We start from the raw sequence: 19,475 nt of genomic DNA, 5'->3' as shown, positions 1-19,475 counted from the left end.
CCACTGAGCCACCTTCCCAGCTTCTGTCTTTTTTTATTAAGATGAGGTGTCACTAACATTTTGCTGCAGCTGGCTTCAAACTACAATTCTCCTTATCACTTCCTGTAACTGAGATTATAGACGAAAACCACCACACCTGGCAAAAAGGGAGTCTTAATCCTAGGCGCTCCTCCCACCAAGCAACATGACCTTAGGCACATTTCATGGCTGCTCCGTGCCTCTGTCACTTCAGTAAAGAGAGCAAGTTCTTGACAGCTCCAAGGTTCAACACATCAGTCTTATTTCCACAGAAGATTCCCTGTAGACTCACCAAAAGGAGGGCCTGCACTTGAGTACTTGAGTTCTTTTTAAGATGCAAATCTTTAGGGTTTATCCGGCTTCTGCTTTTTCTTATCTAGGCCTTTCTATCAATCTTTTTGAATGAGCTATTTTGTTTTCCCACTTGTCACTTTACTATCTAAAAAAGTTATTCTGGGGCTGGAGGTGTAGCTCAGTAGAACACTTTTAGTGTGCCTGGCTGTGGGACTGGTGGGGGTTGTGGGGGACACAACTTAGCACCATTTTTGCTATAATGAGCCACAAACCACACTGTTTTGTAGTATAAATTATCTGAAAGCTAAAGCCTGAGTATTTTGAATTTTAGAGTTGAATGATGCAGATTTCATAATATTTGGGGAACACAACCCAAGTCCACATGAAATTCATTTGTATTCCATATATTCCTTATATACATATTTTAATAGTATTTTTTATATATCCTTTCAGACATTTTGTGAGGTTCATTCTGTTTCACAGTGCTGAGGATCAGACCCAGGCCTTGTATATGGTGGTGCTGGGCAAGTTTTCCAACACTGCTGGCTCTCCAAGCAGTAATTCTGTACATGAAACAAGGGTTCATGATGTGAGGTTTTCCACTTATTAGTAGCATGTTGGCACTTAAAATGTTTTGGATTTTGGTGGGACTTGGAGTGCACTTACAGTGCTTGCTTATCTAGCATGTATGAGGCCTGGGGTTCTTCCCCAATATTCCCCTGCCACAAATAAGTTACCGATTTTGGAGATTTCAGATTTTTCTGATAAGAGATGTTCAACCAGTATAACAAGCTTTCTAAAACCAATTTTCCAAGTGAAAAGATCCCATTCTAGCATGAAAGATTGATTCAGGATATTGGGGAGGAGTATTTATTAAACTGAGATGAAGAAGGTGATACGGATATGTGAATTCCCATCAGATCAGCTTTGGTTTTTCTTCTCTTTTAACATATTTTTACATTCTACTACAGCGAACTCTAGTTGGCCTAGTGAGAGACCTGAGAGGGATAGCTTTCGCCTTCAATGCCAAGACCAGCTTCATGATGCTATTTGAATGGATGTATCCTAACTCAAACTAGGAGCATACTATATAAGCCTTAACTGGAGTGTGGCTGGGTGATGGAGTCATAGGGGTTGGGGTGGGTAAATGGTAAGGCAAAAAGAAATACCCAACAAGTATGCTGTGTGTCCTGTAAGCTCCATGACATGGTGATCTAATGACAGTGTTGCCTGGAATTGGGAGATAAAAGAGGTGGCTTCCCAGTTTGTCTTTGGGGTCCAAGATAAATGTCTGGAACTCAGTGCCACTGGGGAACTGTTGAAATGTGAATTTTGCTACTTAAGACATTTCAATCTACTTTTTAAAAAATTGCAGTTATTAGGATATCTTAACTGTAATGAAATTATAACCTTGAGCAGGTCATTTCAACTCAGTACCTCTTTCCAATCATATGTAAAGGAAATAGCTAGGGCTGGGAAGGTGGCTTAGTGATAGAGTGCTTGCTTTGCATGCATGAGGCCCTGGGTATTTCCTGTATAGATTCCAAGATTAGCAGGCAATACACAGGAAAGGACAGAGCTGTAGTTTTGAGTATCTTTCTGGATTCAGAACTTCTTCCTTAGCTCCTCATTTACAGATATCCATCCTACATGCCAATTCTCCAGCGGGCAATAGAGCTCTGGTACCATGATCCCGCCTGTACCACACCTGTGCTCAAGCTGATGGCTGAATTAGTTCATAATAGGTAAGCAAGAAGATGTTCAGAGGGCACAGCTGTTCTTTATTTGAGAAAGTCTTGGAAGAATTTCCTTGATCTCATGCTAACATCCGATTTAGAGAGCTGTATGTCTGTTTGTGTCTATGTGTTTGGAAAAAGGATATCCCCAGCCATGTAAGCTGCCTGTAGGAAATAAGTCACCTTGTAAAATAACAAAAAAAAGCACAAAAATATACTTAGATTAATTATACAAATAGAGGCCACTGGGGCACTGCCACATATATACATTTATAGTATTCCATTTTACTCCCTTTTTCCCTTCGGCAAATGGTTCTACTTTCATACACAAAATCTACTTTGGCCATATTTATCCTTGTTCACCCTCCTTTTTGCCCAACCCCTTGCCACTAGTACTCTTTAACAGAGTCTGTTTCTCTTTGCCCACCTCCCACTGGTCAACAGCTTTCATGGAGGTTTTTGGTGTATTTTAATGTATAGTTGAAATGTATTTGAAAATTATCCACTCTCTTTCTTGGTCAGAATATCTATTCTTAATAAGAAGTAACTTTGGCAACCAAGGTTCTCATTTCTCTAACCACAATGTTAACCATTTGGTGGTAATGCCCTCTCCACATTTCAGAGTGGAAACAGTTGAGAAAGAAGTGATATGCTTGAAAATACTTTTGTTTTTGTTTTTGCCAGTCCTGGGACTTGAACTCAGAGCCTTGGTACTGTCCCGAGCTCCTTTTTTTTTTTTTTTGCTCAAGGTTAGCACCCTACCACTTGAGCCACAGAGCCACTTCCAGCTTTTTTTGTTTATATAGTACTGAGGAATTACACCCAGGGCTTCATGCATGCTAGGCAAGCACTCTACCACTAAGCCACTTTCCCAGCCCCTGAAAATACTTTTAAGAAAGTTGTTTGCTAGGTAGATTTCAACTGGACAAGTAAATGTTTACTCCTCTCCACCCTCGACTCCCCGGTTGTGGGGCTTTAATTCAGGGCCTGATTTTCTTTGTGCTCAAGGCTAGTGCTCTATTGCTTGAGTCACAGCCCACTTCTGGCCTATTCTGAGTAGTTTATTAGAGATGAGAGTCTCACAGACTTTCCTGCCCAGATTGGCTTTGAACTGTGATGCTCAGATCTCATTCTCCTGAATAGCTAGGATTACAGGCATGAGCCACAGGCAACTGGCTTAAGATTTACTTTGTTTTTAAAAAAAGATCTCTGAAACGGGAGGCAAATGGAAAAGATAAGTACAGAAGATAATTTCAGGCAGTAATTAAGTGCTATAAAAATAATAAAACAAGGCAATAACATAGAGAATAGAAGGGTCTCTTAGAGAAAATGATTTAAGTTGGGATCTGAATGAAAGATGTGCTTATGACCCTGCAAAATAAAGGGTGTGGTAAATAGCACCACTGCAAACGTCTTACTGGAAGCACATAAGGTGAGTTTGAATGCACATATGGCTAGAGCTTAGAGAGTAAGCAGAGACTATGGTGGAGGAAGTCAAACTAGTAGGCACAGGACAGGCCATCCAGTGCCTTGCTTGGCACAACAGTAGTGAGAAACAGGCATTTTCCCTTCAGTGCTAGGTCATTTTACCAAGGGGCAAAGTAATCTGGGTTCCATTCCCACTACCTGCTGTGTTGACTCCTAATAAGGCAATATTGAAAACAGAGACTACAGGAAATCCATGAATTCAGGCACAGTTCAGAACAAGGTCAAGATGGATTTGATTGATGGTGGAGTCAAGAAGGGTCAATAAAGCTCAAGGCAGAACAGACAGAAGTGATGTTCTAGTCTTAGGGGGTGTGCAGAATGAACTGTGATTGCTAAAGCTTTGTTCATCTCTGCTGATTTCATCTTTTTAGATTTCTCTGTAGCCTGGTAGCAATGCTCTTTCCCTCTCGCAGTTGCTAAAGAAGCCATCCAGGGAGGCATTTGAAGTTGGTGTTAGAGCCGAGTGTTGGTTACTCACACCTGTAATCCTAGCTACCCAGGAGGCTGAGATCTGAGGACTGCAGTTCAAAGCCATCCTGGGCAGAAAAGTCCATGAGACATACTCTTCTCTCCAGTTAACCACCAGAAAACTGGAAGTGGCACTGTGGCTTGTGGTAAAGCACTAGCTTTGACCAAGTTAGAGAAAGTGGGTTATGAGTTAGTACCAAAGAGACTGAAAGAAATGTGCACATGCACTTACACACACCAGTACTGAGGCTTTTTCACTCTAGACTGATGCCCTAACACTTGAGCAACTCTTCCACTTCTGGCTTTTTGGTGGTTTAATTGGAAATAAGCGTCTTTCAGACTTCCCTACCTAAGCTGGCTTCAAACCATAATCCTTGTATCTTAGCCTCCTAAGTAGCTACAATTACAGGTCTGTTGCCTTGGGGGGTTTGTTGTTGGCTGGCCTTTTTAAAAAAAAAATTCTATTATTTGAGCAGCAAAACTTATAATAACACTATCATTGGCCAGGCACCTGTGGCTCATGCCTGTAATCCTACTTACTCAGGAGGCTGAGATCTGAGAATCACAGTTCAAAGCCAGCCCAGGCAGGAAAGTCCACGAGACTCTTATCTCCAATAAACCACTAGAAAACTAGAAGTGGAGCTCAAGTGGAAGAGTGCTCACCTTGAGCTGAAGAGCTGAGGGACGGCTCCCAGGAGCCTCTACCCCACGACCGCCAAAAAAATAAAAATAAATAAACTGTCATTGGTTAATATTTTTGGCTTTTGTCTCATTAGGGTAGACAGTCTGCAGTCGTAGTACAGGGTCATCACCCAGGATACTCTTGAGATCTCAAAGTACCCCACTCTTCCAAAGAAAACACTTTTGGTCTTACAAAGCTTCCAGAATGAACTACAATTGGTAAAGCTGCTAAAATCCTTATGTATTTTCTGCTTAGATCTCAGCGGCTCCAGTTTGATGTCTCTTCCCCCAATGGCATCTTACTCTTCCGAGAAACCAGCAAGATGATAACGATGTATGGTAGGTGCTCAGGAGGAGCATGCTCCAGAATTGAATGCAGCAGTATAGTCTCAGTCCTTGCAGTGGCCAGAACAGCATTCCTATGAGTGTCGTATTTCTCATACATGTATATTAATGCCAGCTGCCTCTGAGGGCCTGGTGGAGTCTTTGTGCCTTAGGAGTTGAGGTAGGGGGGTTGAAATGGCAGAAAAACTGTCCATTGGTCAAGTATGGTGGTGGCACATACCTATAATCGTAGCACTCAGCAAGCTCAATAGTTCAAGCCCAGACTTGTCTATTACAGTAAGACCTGCTCTCAAATTTAAAAAAAAAAAAAAAAAGAGCTGGGTGCTGGTGGCTCATGCTTATAATCCTAGCTACTCAGTCAGCTGATATCTGAGGGTCATAGTTTGAAGGCAGCCCAGGCAAGAAAGTCTGATTTTTTTTTTTTTTTCTTTGTCACTCATGGGGCTTGAACACAGGGCCTGGCTGCTGTTCCTGAGCTTTTTTGCTCAAGCCCAAGCTCTACCAGTTTGAGCCACAGACCCACTTCTGGTTTTCTGGGGGTTAATTTGAAATGGAAGGCTCACCAATTTTTCTGCCTGGCTTTGAATTGAGATCCTCAGATCTCAGCCTCCTGAGTAGCTGAGATCACAGGTGTGCCAGGCTCTGTGAGACTCTTATCTCCAGTTAACCCCAAAAAGCTGGAAGTAGAGCTAGTGGTTGAAGTGATGATAATATACCAGCCTTAAGGGAACAAGATAAGAGACAGCACCCAGGCCCTGAGTTTAACCAAGTACTAGCAGGTTGAGTATGGGGGGGAGGGGGGAAAGAGGGGATGCGTGCACGCACTACTCCTATAGCTTAAACTCCAAGCCTGGGCACTGTCCCTGAGCTTCTTTTGCTCATGGCTAGTTCTCTACTGCTTGAGCCACAGTTCCACTTCTAGCTTTTTGGTTACTAAATAGATAAGAGTCTCATGGACTTTTCTGCCCAGGCTAGCTTCAAGCCCTCCTGAGTAGCTGGGATAACAGGTGTGAGCCACCTGTATTTTTTTGTTTTTTTGAAAAGTTTTTTATATGTTTACTCAGGCAATCGCATCCTGACACTTGGAGAAGTGCCAAAGGATCAGGTCTATGCCCTAAAGTTGAAGGGCATATCCATCTGCTTCTCCATGCTGAAGGCTGCTCTCAGTGGGAGTTACGTCAATTTTGGAGTCTTCCGTCTCTATGGAGATGATGCCCTGGATAACGCGCTACAGACCTTCATCAAGCTGCTCCTCTCTATCCCCCACAGTGACCTACTGGTGAGCCCTAAGCCTTGGTGGCAGCATTTCGCCCCTCATCATATTTGTTCACCTGAGACTATGATTAAACATTTTAAGAAACTACAACCTGGCCAGCACCAGTAGCTCACACCTTAGAGGCCTAGCTACTTAGGAGGTTGAGATCTGAGGTTCACAATTCAAAGCTAGCCCCAGGCAGACAAAAAAATCCATTTATCTCCAGTTAACCAGCAAAAAGCTCAAAGTGGATTTGTATTTCAAGTGATAGCACATCAGCTGTGAACAAAAAAAGCTGAGTGAGACCATGAAGTCTAGAGTTCAAGCCCCAGTGCTGGTGCATGACTCGGGTGGTAGAGTGCCCACCTAAGCAAGCAAGCAAGCATGATAGTAAATGCAAGGCCTTGAGGTCAAATCACAGTACCACCACCAAAAAAGAAGCTACAAGCTAACTTCTTTCTACTACAACTAAGTCATTTGTATTTGTAACTGAAAAGATTTTTTTTTTGCACAGTGTTGGGGTTTGAACTCGGAGCCTCATATATGCTAGGCATGTGGTCTACCACTTAGGCCGTACCTCCAGCCCTAAAAGAAATATTATACTGTTTATGGCCTTCCTCTTCTGCTGAAGCATGAAATGGCTAGGCTGACTTTCTTCTTCTGCTACAGGATTACCCCAAGCTCAGCCAGTCTTACTATTCACTACTGGAAGTCCTGACTCAGGACCATATGAACTTTATTGCAAGCCTGGAACCTCATGTCATCATGTATATTCTCTCTTCCATTTCTGAAGGACTTACTGCACTTGGTAAGCACCTAGCTTTGTACCACTTACCAGTGTCCAGAAGGATTACTGTTTGGGAGAATTGACCCTAACAACAGGATACAATATTCATGGTATTCTCATCCAGCAAGTACTGATCCTCTCCTGAGTACCAAGTACTGAAGATGTGGAAACTAACACATAAGTCTTACCCTTACAGTTTACATCTGGACAATGAAACATATGAATATTAACCTTTTATATGCCCTGATGGGGTAAAAACAGTACCACAGGAACTCTCAGGAAAATTATCTAAACTGGTTTTAGGGAGGTGGCATCAGGGAAAACTTGCCATCAAAGTGTGAGTGTAAAAACTGGACCGTTGTTCCAGTAAGCAGCAGCATCTTACAGGTGCTTGCCTACAGCAAGGAAGAACCAGGAAATCCAGATGGATGGTGCACTAATGTAGGAGAGAAAGGAGTGAAGTGAAGCTGAAGAGAGAAGCAGGAGTGAGTGTGAAAATCAGGCAGGGGGGCCTGATTTTTCACTGTGATAGGGTGTTGGAACTCTACCCTGAGGGTGTGAAGTTATGGGAAGGTTTTATACACTGGCCACCTAAGTGTTCCCATAGCAGCCCATTTTGTTCTTTTCAACCATTTTCACTTAAAGCTGCCTTCCAGAAATTTTAATATGTGTTTAGAAAGTATGATTTGTATTAAGCTGAGCAAAACAAAAATAAGATTAACTCAGCTGCAGAATATTTGGGATATGTTGCAAATGCACACCGAATGAGTTTTAGATTATCATGAATTATCCATACCTCTGTGTTACTTACATGACACATATTTAACTTCTATCTGGGGCTCAGCTGTGTAGAGTAGAATGCAATCAGGGTATGGAACTTTGCTCCAGGAGGCTGTTTTTATCTTCTAGAAAAACTCAGTCCTTTGGCCTTGCCTCTTCAGCATTCAGTACAAGCATAAGTGAGAATGTCCACACCCTCACCCCTAAGATGCTTTGGAGACAACAATACAATACACACTCATCCTAACAAACAAACCCAGTCATATTAAACTGGGTTTGTCGGAATTCCCAGTAACTGAGAGCATAGGCTTATACCTCATAGACTCCTAGTTTCTAATCACACTCCTGTTTATAGCAGTGATCTTAGATGAATCGTTCTCTCCAAACTGGTTGCCTGTTTGTCAAGTGAAATACATACCTCCTGGAGTTTTCAGGAGGATAAATAAAAGACAGTACCTAGAAAGTATTTAGTACAGAATCTGGCACAAATCAAACACTTGCTGAGTGCAAATGACTTACTATTCTTTTATAAAGCAGAAGAGACACATCCAAAGCACATTAAGCTGACAATTTAAGTATTTATTCGTATTAATTATTACCACACACTCAGTTTCAAAGTTAGAAATTGGGCCTTGCTGTGTAGTGAGTATCAGGTTAGCAGGTAACATTTTGAGCAGTGGCTGGGCTATATCCCGAGGTAACTAACTCTGGGTTCTCAGCCAAGGACAATCCCTGTTCTCCCAAAGTAGCCATCAGCACCTCAATATACCTGCTTTCCTACCTGCCTCTTGCCTCCAGACACCATGGTATGCACAGGCTGCTGCTCCTGCCTGGACCACATTGTGACATACCTCTTCAAGCAGCTGTCACGCAGCACCAAGAAGAGGACGACACCCTTGAACCAGGAGAGTGACCGTTTTCTGCATATCATGCAGCAGCATCCAGAGATGATCCAACAGGTAAGGAAGCTGACATTAAGAGGCAACACTAGTGTAATGGGGATTTTGAGGGTTTTTTTTGTTTTCTTGTAGTACTGAAGACAGCCTTGCAAATGCTAGAAGTGCCCTACCGCTGAGTTACATCCCCAGCCCTATGATGGATTTTTATTTTTCTGAATAATTACATGTAAAAACCTTTTTTCTTTTTTTCAATAGCAAACACTGAACTCATAGCCTTGACTTTGCTAGATAAGCACTCTACAATTTGAACCATTCCTCCGTCTATATTTTGTTTGTGTGTAATGAAATTTTTTAAGTAGTTTGCAGAAATATAGTTCTAAAATATATACTTTTTAATGGGTAGATTTATATTATCAGCCAGTCCTAAGGTGGCAGTGAAGTATTTCACAAGTTCACCACATTCACAAATGTCCAAAAACTGTCTGCCGAAGCCAGTATGTGGAAGTGATAGTGCAGGGTGGCTTTGCCTCCTGTAATTTTGTCTGCTTCACCCCATCCCATTTGTAAAGGTATCAAACTACACGAAAGAATAATAAAGAAAATAGCCTAAAAGCACTGTGGCTCAAATGGTAGAGCGCTAGCCTTGAGCTGAAGAGCTGAGGGACAGCGCCCAGGCCCAGAGTTCAGGCCCCACGACCCAACCCAAAAAAAAAAAAAAAATGTATTAAAAAGAAAATAGCCTAAAAGAAAAACTTACCTTGACATCAAAGACTAAAGCAAAGCTTCTCAAAGTACGTGAGTTACTGCATGCAGAAGACGCTTCAGCTTGAGGTGCTCCTTCATTTGGTATCTGTTGCCTCACTTCCGCCACACACGGTTGGTCACTGCCTCCTATTCTGTCATTTTTTTTTCAGATGCTGTCCACGGTGCTGAATATCATCATCTTTGAAGACTGTAGGAATCAATGGTCTATGTCCCGACCCCTACTTGGCTTAATACTACTTAATGAAAAGGTAAGAGAGCCAGCTCTCTGGTGTCAAGCCAGAGGCAACAATAGGCCCCCATGTGGCTGACACTTCCCAGACATTGTGAAGATGAAATACTTTGCAAATCAGGGAACAGGGCCCATTTACTCAGCAGTAGCATAAAGGTGACTTGTCATACAAGTGCTTGTCTGAATTAAGTATACATGCATTCACTATTCCATCCCTCCTTGAAGAACATTCTTCCATTCATAAATAACAGGCTAATTCACCTTCCTCTGCCTTAACTTACCTACTCTTTCATTCTTTGTCCCACAGTATTTTTCAGACCTAAGGAACAGTATCGTTAACAGCCAGCCACCAGAGAAGCAGCAGGCCATGCATCTGTGTTTTGAAAACCTGATGGAGGGCATTGAGCGGAATCTTCTAACAAAAAACAGAGACAGGTAAGTGTGTGGGGTGGCCAGCTAAGAAATCCTGGCCACAGGTGATTTTTCAAATCATTGAAGCAGGTGTGCCCCTTAATCTTTGTGCTCCCCTATTTTGAGGCCACCTAAAGCAGTGCTTTCCGATGGAAAAGCAAACCATATGTGTAATTACAGATTCCTTAGTAATCACAAGCAAAAATCATTTTAGTATTTTACATAGCACAGTTTATCTAAAATACTGTCAGTGTATAATTGATATTTAAAATGCAACTGTTTCACGAAAGGTTTTACTTTCTGCCCTCAGCTTGTGAGGGTTACTTCCTACCTTGATCGGCAAGATTCCTTTTGTGATGGTGTTAAGACCAACAGGGTCCTCAGAACCCCAGATATGACGCATCTCTAGCCTGCTGGGAAAATGCCTGGTAGAAATAGGGACAAAAGAAAGCCAGCTTTCTCTTACAGTCTTAAGACTGAGATTAAGTGAAACAAGCTTACGTTCCTACATTCCACCATCTACTATTTAAAAAGAAATTAGGCAAAGCCCTCTCACTTCTTCCTCCCCAACCCAAAATGGATTCTTTCTGCAGGTTCACCCAGAACCTGTCAGCATTCCGTCGAGAAGTCAACGACTCAATGAAGAATTCCACTTATGGCGTGAACAGCAACGACATGATGAGCTGACACCTCCTCGGACTCTACCTGTACAGAGCAGCATCCCTTTGGTCTGGCCCAGAGGGGCGGACAATTGCAAGGGAGATGGCCTGGCTAATCCTGGCTCCTTCCTCCAGGGATGTGGGGAAAATGGCAATGGTCAACTAGTTGCTTCCCCAGGGAATAGGGGTGTGTGTGCACTCACTAGGGGGCAGGGTGCTGCTGGTTCCTGGGGGCTGGGTGGGAAGGGTGGTGGGAGGAGATAGATGAGACACCTGAGACTCCAGCTCCCTTCTCCTGGGGCCACCCAAGGGGGAGAGCCCCCAGTGTCCTGCCACAACCTGCCTTGTATAAACATGTACATTTTTTCATAACATTTTGAACAGGTTTATATTGACTCAAGTTTAAAAACAAAGTGTGACTGAAAAAATTTTTACAGAGTCTAGTGCACCAATGCTGATGTGAGGGATTATGTATGGCGAGTGAAGAAAATGTGTATTCTGGTGGCCTGAAGCTTTACTGGACAAGGATGTGTGAAAGTGCAGAGATATATTTAGTGACACAGTGTAGACAGGCAAAAAGAAAAGTTCCAAATGTATATTTTTTCTTAATGCCCTTTCCTTGGCCCCCTCCAGCTCCCAAACAATCACTTCCTGTTGCTGTATTAACCCTTGTTATTAGGAACTCTAAGCCATGCCAGATCAACTGTCCCTCCCTGATAACTGCGGAAGTTGCCCTAGGTCCCCTGGCCTCTTGCCGTGACAACTCCAGCTGAAAGTGTTTGGTATTCTTATCTCCATCCTTTCTCCCACTTACCTATCATCATCCTCAGACAAATGCCTCTTGTCGTTAAAAGTTGGATTTTAATGTTTTAGGGATCTTGGTCTCTATAGAAGACCAGAGAGAAGCATTCTGCCAGTTGCTCTTGTTGAGCAATTTGGATGAGTCCACCCACCAGGGCCCAACTGCCTGTGGCCGTAACTGTGTCTTCCCTGGCCCTCGAGGCAGTGTGTATGGATGTGTGTGTGTGGATATTTATGTATGTACCCTGCACTCATGAATGTATGATCTGGAGGACGTTACCAAGGGGAGCAGTTCTTAATAACAAGGCCTATCTAGCATGAAGTATTTAACATTCTCCCTTGGAAAATATACATTTTTATAAAATGAAAACCATAAATGTTTTGAATATTAAAAAAAATTAACCTACAGAGGAAAATTAATGGAGAAAGCTATTTGCCTTGTACTTTTTCCACAACTGTTGCTGCTAGTTGTACACACCTCTAGTTCAGCTCTTGCCCGTGGAACACTCATCAATTAGGTTTTATTTTTTATTTCTCTCCCCTACCCCCAGAAACAAGCCTGTTAATTATTTTTTTCTCCTCTGGCGACTGTGTGGTGAATCCTTTCTTGCGTGATCTGGTTGCGGATAGACTTGTAAGGGTGTTTGCTGCATACAGTGTAAGCATTGTGACCGCCAATAAACTTCAATGGTTTCTACTGACTTGTTTTCAGCAATCATGCGTAGTATGTCCAGGGATGTGTATCATGTTAAACATAATGTTTGAAACATGCATTCTTAAAAACCAGTGCATAACAAGGGCCCCTGAACCTTATAAAATTAATTTGCTTCTTATTGGATAAAGTCTGGCTCAACTTGTTTTAAATTTAAGAAAGAGTACAACTGGTTCTGTTGATTTACAGATAGCATAATATGTATTATCCTCAGCTAAAAAGGTCCTTACTTGTTTCCAGAAATAACATGGCCACCTGCAGACAAGTAATACTTGAAGAAAGCGGTTTTGTTCATGTTCTGATGTCTGCTCTTCTAATGTGGGTTAGGCTTCATATCTTAGAATTTGGCAAATTCAAGGGTAATTGAAGTATCCCCTTGATATTTAACAGGCCAAATAGTTAACAGGGATCCTGTAATCCCTGTACTGTATAGTGCTAAAATGCACTAAGCTACAGTATATGTGCCTTACTACAGACTGATAGCTAGTGACCAGCCCAAGAGTGCCAGTCTAGTCTGCCTTACTTAAAAAGCACTTTTCTATGCTATTAAAGCATTCTGGGAACTGACAGGATTTTCTCAATCTTGAGCTGTTTCAAAGGCTGAACAGCAGTTTGATCTCAGCCAAACTATGTCTAAACCTACCAAAGTATAAAATGCGGAAGTTTCACTGTGAAAAATAGTTCTGGCAGTGCTCCAGAATTTTAATTCGCAAATGAATAAAACAAAAAACTTTCTCAGAGGTACTTGAAATCCTCTCTGCTCCAGCCATCTTGAGGTGCCAGTCAACTGGGCACAACCTCAGAACTCCCCTTCTGCAAAAATTTCAGAAGCAAGAAACTAAACAGAGATGGTGGTCTCCTTGGTGCAACCTGAACACTGTCCAGTCATGGCAAGGTGCATGTTGCAGTTAAGGTATTCCAAAACTCATTGAACTTTATAAAACTTCTTATTTTTACTCCTCCCTAGGTTGGAATTTTAAAAGTGTCCCCTAGAAAAGCTTTTGATCAAAAAACAATTACTAATTTCATGAACTATTCTAATAAATGTGAATAACAAAGCCAGATATCTTTGTTTCATCAGAAATCCTGGTGGAGGGGTTGGAGGGGTGGAACAGCAGCCAATACAAAGTCCCAGTCTCAGACAAAAAGAAATCCTGGTGGTCTTAAGCAGCCAAAACAAGTTTATTTAGGAGAGGCTAGGGTAGGGTATTTGCTAGGCACTGGGTTGAATGCAGTGATTACTGTACCTTACACTGAAACATCTAGAGTTTTTACTGCTGATTAAAATTTGGCAAAAAAAAAATTATACAAAATGTGGGTAAAGTTTGAAATATAAAATTTTAAATGTTTGAAAAACATTTTTTCTCACTACAGTATAAATCAATGGAAGAAAAGATCTGGCCCAGGGTGAAATGTCAGGTTTTTAAGCTTCAAGAAGTAATTAAGCCGGGCGCCGGTGGCTCACACCTGTAATCCTAGCTACTGAGGAGACTGAGATCTGAGGATCACGGTTCAAAGCCAGACCAGGCAGGAAAGTCCGTGAAACTCTTATCTCCAATAAACCACCAGCGGTAGAGCACTCACCTTGAGCTGAAGAGCGCAGGGACAGCGCCCAAGCCCAGAGGTCAAGCCCCACGACTGACAAACAGAAGTAATTAATTTGGGCAGAAATGTCATTTTAATGGCAAGTGGCAACCTAAGAAATAACAGAGTGGGCATCAGTGCCATGTCTCATGACTGTAATCCTAGCTACTCAGGAGGCTTAGATCTGAACGTTGAGGTTTGAAGCCAGTCCTGGCAGGAAAATCCATGAAATGCTTACCAATGCAATGCTTACCAATGAAATGCAAAGCCAGAAGTAAGTGCAAGAATATACAGAGGTATAGGAGTATATCTCAAGTGATAGAATGCCTACCTAGCAAGCTTGATACATCCAAATGCTATCTAAACACAAGAATAAAGATGTATTTAACAGCCATGATTTATTGGTTAAGTTGCTATGGTGTCTATAAGGGGTTTCTTCCCTTTGAATGGTCTTCTATATTAATGATTTATGGGTGGCTTAGATAACACTAAACACTATCTGGACTGTGACAGATATGTCTCAGAAACTAGGTCAAAGCATCTCACAAAAAGCAGAAAAAAATCTACAAGGCTGTTTATTTCCACTGTTCTATATAACAGGACAAACAGTACAAACTGAAAACTTAGTGAACTCGAGGCCCTTTTATCCAAGCCCTAGTACCACCAAAATAAATAAAAAGTATGCCAGTAGTTCCCACCTTCAATCCCAGGAGGCTGAGATCCAGAGGATCAGAGTTAAGGCTAACTCAGGACAGAAAAATCAGCCTGACTCCATCTCCAAAATCACCAGCAAAAAGTGGGGCTGGAGATACGGCCCAAGTGGTAGAGTGTCAGCCTAGCTACCATGAAACCCTGAATCCAAACCCCAGTACCACCAAAAGAAAAATAAGCAGTCACAGAGCATTTAGTATGCACCAGGACTTGAGTTCATCTCCAATGTTCCCCTTCTCTGCCAAAAGTTTTAAAAAGCTCAGTGACTGAGCAGTTGGTATACACTAGGCCTTGCTTTTATCGACAGTTTTCCCCTTCCCCACCAGAAGAAAAAGAAAAGCTGTAGAGAGTACTTACAAAAGTACACAGCATACTATTTATTGTTTCGTAGCTGTGAGGACAATTAATAATTCATTTAAGTCCCGCAGTATGTTCTAACTTGCCTCCTTACTAGGGACTCTCCTAACCTAAGTACTGGGTCATAAGGCACGTCAGGCATCAAGTGTAAGTACTACTGCTACTAAGAGGTGGAGGAATGTATTCTTGAAGTCACCAAACCCAAGGCACCGGTGGCTATTCAGGAACTATTCAGGAGGCTGAGATCTGAGGACCGCGGTTCAAAGCCTACCCAGGCAGGAAAGTCCACGAGCCTCCTACCTCCAAATAATCACTGGAAAACCAGAAGTGGTGCTAGGGCTCAAAGTAGAGCCTTGACTAAAAGGCGCTCAGAGACAGCGCCCAGACCCCAAGTTCAAGCCTCTCCCCAGCTCTTGAAAACTAATGAACGTGAGCCATCCAAAACTGGACAAGAGTGGAAATGAAACCACTTCTAAAGGTCATCATCTCATCAGACAACTGATGACCGGGTCTGGGCATGTGTCAAGAGATCACCTTAGAGCCCTAGGGCCAGGCCACACGCTGCGGCGCGACCCTTCCTCTTCCGACTCCGCTTTGCGCGCTCTGCACGCCCGCCTCTTTGCAGACCCTCCCTCCAGTGCCCCTCTTCGGGCCCCGGCCCCAGGGGTCTCAGGGCCTGCTTGGGGTCCCTTCCTATCCAACAACAGGAATGCGGCGCCTCTGCAGAGGAGGGCGCCCTTGTCCCCGGCCTCGGCCGAAAGAGCTGCAGACACCATCGCCGCGCCACGCCACGGGGGTCGTCGCGCCCAGAAGACCGCAGCTCCCGCCCGGAAATGGCTCCGCGTGGCCCACGTGCGTCTGAAGAAAGCGCCGCGCCTGCGCACCGAGGTCTGCCACAAGGTGTGATGCCGCCCCGCGCAGGCGCAGTCAGGACGCGTTCCTGAGGCGCAGGCGTTCTCGAGCCCCTGCTGTTGTCCGCTCGCTCATAGGCAATTTGAGGCTGTCCGCCCCGGCGACGTCCGGCAGCGCTGCCAGTGGAGGGCGCGCAAGGCCCGGGCACCGACGACCGCGGGGCCGCCGAGAAGCGGCCAGGGGAAGTGGAGCGCTCGACATCAGGACCCGGGCCTGACGCTAGTCCCGGACGTTCCCTTGGGCGCGCAGCGCGGTGACCGACCTTTGCCTAACCCATCTGCCCAAGGGTTCTTGTGACCGCGGCCAGGGCTGTGGAGAGAAAATGGGCGGGGGGGGGGGGGGGCACCGGGAGAGGCCGAGTCGGTCGGACTTTGCGACCCGCTGCGCTGGGCAGGCCGCGCGCCGGGCAGGCCCCAGGCGCCGGGCAGGTCCCTCGCTGGGCAGGCCGCGCGCCGGGCAGGCCGCAGGCGCCGGGCAGGTCCCTCGCTGGGCAGGCCGCGCGCCGGGCAGGCCGCAGGCGCCGGGCAGGTCCCGCGCCGGGCAGGCCGCAGGCGCCGGGCAGGCTGCGCGCTGGGCAGGCCGCAGGCGCCGGGCAGGTCCCGCGCCGGGCAGGCCGCAGGCGCCGGGCAGGCCCCAGGCGCCGGGCAGGTCCCGCGCCGGGCGGGCCCCAGGCGCCAGGCAGGTCCCGCGCCGGGCAGGCCGCAGGCGCCGGGCAGGCCGCAGGCGCCGGGCAGGCCGCGCGCCGGGCAGGCCGCACACTGGGCAGGCCTGAGTACAAGAACCCTGATGCAAGAGAATTGTGTGCAGCTCCAGGAAGGTGTCGACCTTCCTGCAGGAAAAAACTACCAGTCACACAAACTGGATACAGAGGAGGCAGTACCACATCCTTTTACTAAAGCGGCGTTTCCCAAATACCAAAACCAAAGACATGGAATTGAAAAAAAAAAAAATCCTTTTAGACTAAGCGCCTTTATGAATTTAGATGCAACAAGTCCTTGGGAACTATGAGCACGTGTAATTCAACAATATCAAAAAGGAGTAACAAAAGCATGATCAAGGAGGATTACTGCTAGGAATGCAAGGGTGGTTTTTATAAATGGATAAATAAATAAATTAGCTGAGCGCCGGCGGCTCCTGCCTGGATCATTGTTCAAAACCAGCCCGAGCAGAAAAGTTCCTGTGAGATTCTTTTATTGGGGTCCGGTCGTGGGGCCTGAACTCTGGGCCTGGGCGCTGCCCCTCAGCTCTTCAGCTCAAGGCTAGCGCTCTACCACTTGAGCCACAACGCCTCTTCCGGCTTTTTTCTTTTTGCTTATGTGGTGCTGAGGAATCAAACCCAGGGCCTCAGGCATGCAAGGCAAGCACTCTACCACTGAGCCACCTTCCCAGCCCCCCTGTGGGATTCTTATCTCCGGTTAACCACTCAAAAACTGGTAGTGGAGCTGTGGCTCAAAGTGGTAGAGCACCCACCTTGAGCAAAAAAAGGTCAGGGACAGTGTCCAGGCCCTAAGTTCAAGCCCCACGACTAACACACACACACACACAGAAAGTAAAGTATAAACAGAAAAACAATAAATCATCTCAATATATAAAGAAAAAAAAATGTTAAAAGTCGCTATCTAGTGGTGCCAGAGTATCTCACATATAATCCTAGCTACTCAGGAGGCAGAGATCTAAGGATTGCAGTTCGAAGCTAGCCAGGGCAGGAAGGTCTGTGAAACTCTCATTTCCAATTAACCACTAAAAAGCTGAAAGTGGAGTTATGGCTCAGCTGATAAAGTGATAATCCTGAGGGGGTGGGGGTGGGGGGGACTGAAATGGGTGCCCAGCCCCAGGATCAGCACCAAAAAAACAGCACAGGAAGAATGGGCAAAAACTTTTTTTCTTTCAGTAGTGAGAAGATTACATCCAAGGTCTCATGCTTGTCATCAAATCCCAAACATTCTTACCCAGGCAATGGACATCAAACAAGCCTGTAGGTAGTACCAGTTACTCAAGAGGCTGAGAAAGGAGGATTATAATTTCAAGGCCAACAACATACTTACAAGTAAAAAACTTGGATCTTTACTTTAAATCAAGAAAAAGGCAAAATGCCAGCAGAGTAGCCCCCATCTATATTTCCAGTACTGAGGCTGAGAAAGAGGATCAAGTGCTGGAAGAGGAAAGGGGCACAAAAGAAAAAGATGAGAAGTGAGACACCAAAAAGGATGAAGTATTATTACTGTGTTTACTTACAGGTGTCATGATTTAGAGTGCAAACCAACTAATAAGCTACAGTTTGCAAAATCATAGGATGTAAGACCAATATATAAAAACCAATCGTATAAGTGTTTACCTAGCTAGCATATGCAAGACCCTGGGTTTAATCAGCACCACTGGAGTGGGTGGGGATTATTTGTATATACTAGCAACAAACTGGTAGAAGATGAGATTCAGAGGGGGCTGGGAGAGTAGTGTAAATGGGGAAAAGGATTTGATCCAAGTACATTACAAGCATGTATATAAATATTTCAGTGAAACCCCTTTATACAATGTTTTATGCTTTCACAGAAGAAATTTTAAATACCATTTGCACCCAAAACCACGAAACTCGTGGGAATAAATTTAACAAGACGGTGCCAGAGTTGTACTAAAATCTACAAAGGAGGGAAGGGATGGTAGGGGGAAAACAATGGAGGGGGTAACAATGCTCAATAGGAAGTGTACTCATTACCTTACTCATGTAACTGTAACCCTCTGTATAGTATCTTTACAATAATAAAATAAAATCTACAAAAAGCCATGGAAAAGTAAAGATCTAAACAGACTGTAATATGTTTATGGTTTAGATGATTCAAAACTGATGTCAGCTATCTCCATATTGAACTTCACAGTTGACAAATAAAAAATAAAAATCTCAGAAGCTTTCTGTAGAAACCAATAAGCTGATTATAAATTTTATATGAAGAAACAAGGAATCAGGAGTAGCTAAAGGAATTTTTTGTGTAGTGCTTTAACTTGAACCCAGTGCTTCTTGGACACTAGTTATACCCCCAACACTAAAATTGATTTTTCTCTTTTCTTTTTTTTTTTTTGGTGTGTGTTTGGTTTTTGTTTTCGGTATTTTGTGTGTTTGCCAGTCCTGAAGCTTGAATTCTGGGCCTAGGCACTATCCCTGAGCTTTTGTGCTTAAAGTTAGCACTTTACCATGTGTGTCACAGCTCCGTTTTTGGCTTTTTGTGCTTAATTGGAGATAGAAGTCTCACGGACTTTCCTGCCCTGGCTGGTTTTGAACCTCAATCCTCAGATCTTGGTTTCCTGAGCAGCTAAGATTACAGGCATGAGTCACCAGCACCCAGCTTCCTAAAATAGTTTTTTGTTTTTGTCAGTCCTGGGGCTTGAACTCTGGGCCTGAGTGCTGTTTCTCAGCTCTTCAGCTCAAGGCTAGTGCTCTATCACTTGAGACACAGCACCACTTCCAGCATTCTGGTGGTTTATTAGAGATCTTAGTTTCATGAATAGCTAGGATTACAGGCGTGAGCCACCAGCGCCCAGCTCCTAAAATAGTTTTTGAATAAAAAGCCAGAGTTAGAGCCAGGGATCA

General features: G+C 44.2%; 1 protein-coding gene across 2 annotated transcripts in view; it reads left to right on the top strand.

Moving 5' to 3' along the window:
- The window catches only part of Xpo7 (exportin 7), a 41,720-nt gene extending 29,403 nt beyond the window's left edge, over positions 1–12,317 (top strand). For both annotated transcript variants that reach the window (XM_042667192.1, XM_042667193.1), the window contains exons 20-28: positions 1,284–1,372; positions 1,950–2,057; positions 4,942–5,024; positions 6,095–6,309; positions 6,955–7,093; positions 8,651–8,811; positions 9,666–9,764; positions 10,053–10,180; positions 10,750–12,317. In XM_042667192.1, the coding sequence (XP_042523126.1) occupies positions 1,284–1,372; positions 1,950–2,057; positions 4,942–5,024; positions 6,095–6,309; positions 6,955–7,093; positions 8,651–8,811; positions 9,666–9,764; positions 10,053–10,180; positions 10,750–10,843 (1,116 nt within the window). In that variant the 3' untranslated portion in view covers positions 10,844–12,317. The remainder of the gene's footprint in view (positions 1–1,283; positions 1,373–1,949; positions 2,058–4,941; positions 5,025–6,094; positions 6,310–6,954; positions 7,094–8,650; positions 8,812–9,665; positions 9,765–10,052; positions 10,181–10,749) is intronic.
- Positions 12,318–19,475: the final 7,158 nt, after the last annotated feature.

This window comes from Dipodomys spectabilis, unplaced genomic scaffold (genome assembly GCF_019054845.1).
Source record: "Dipodomys spectabilis isolate Male_0828 unplaced genomic scaffold, ASM1905484v1 ptg000380l, whole genome shotgun sequence".
Classification (NCBI taxonomy): Eukaryota; Metazoa; Chordata; class Mammalia; order Rodentia; family Heteromyidae; genus Dipodomys; species Dipodomys spectabilis.
The sequence above is the reverse complement of the archived record's forward strand: the minus strand, read 5'-3'. Positions and strand labels throughout refer to the sequence as shown.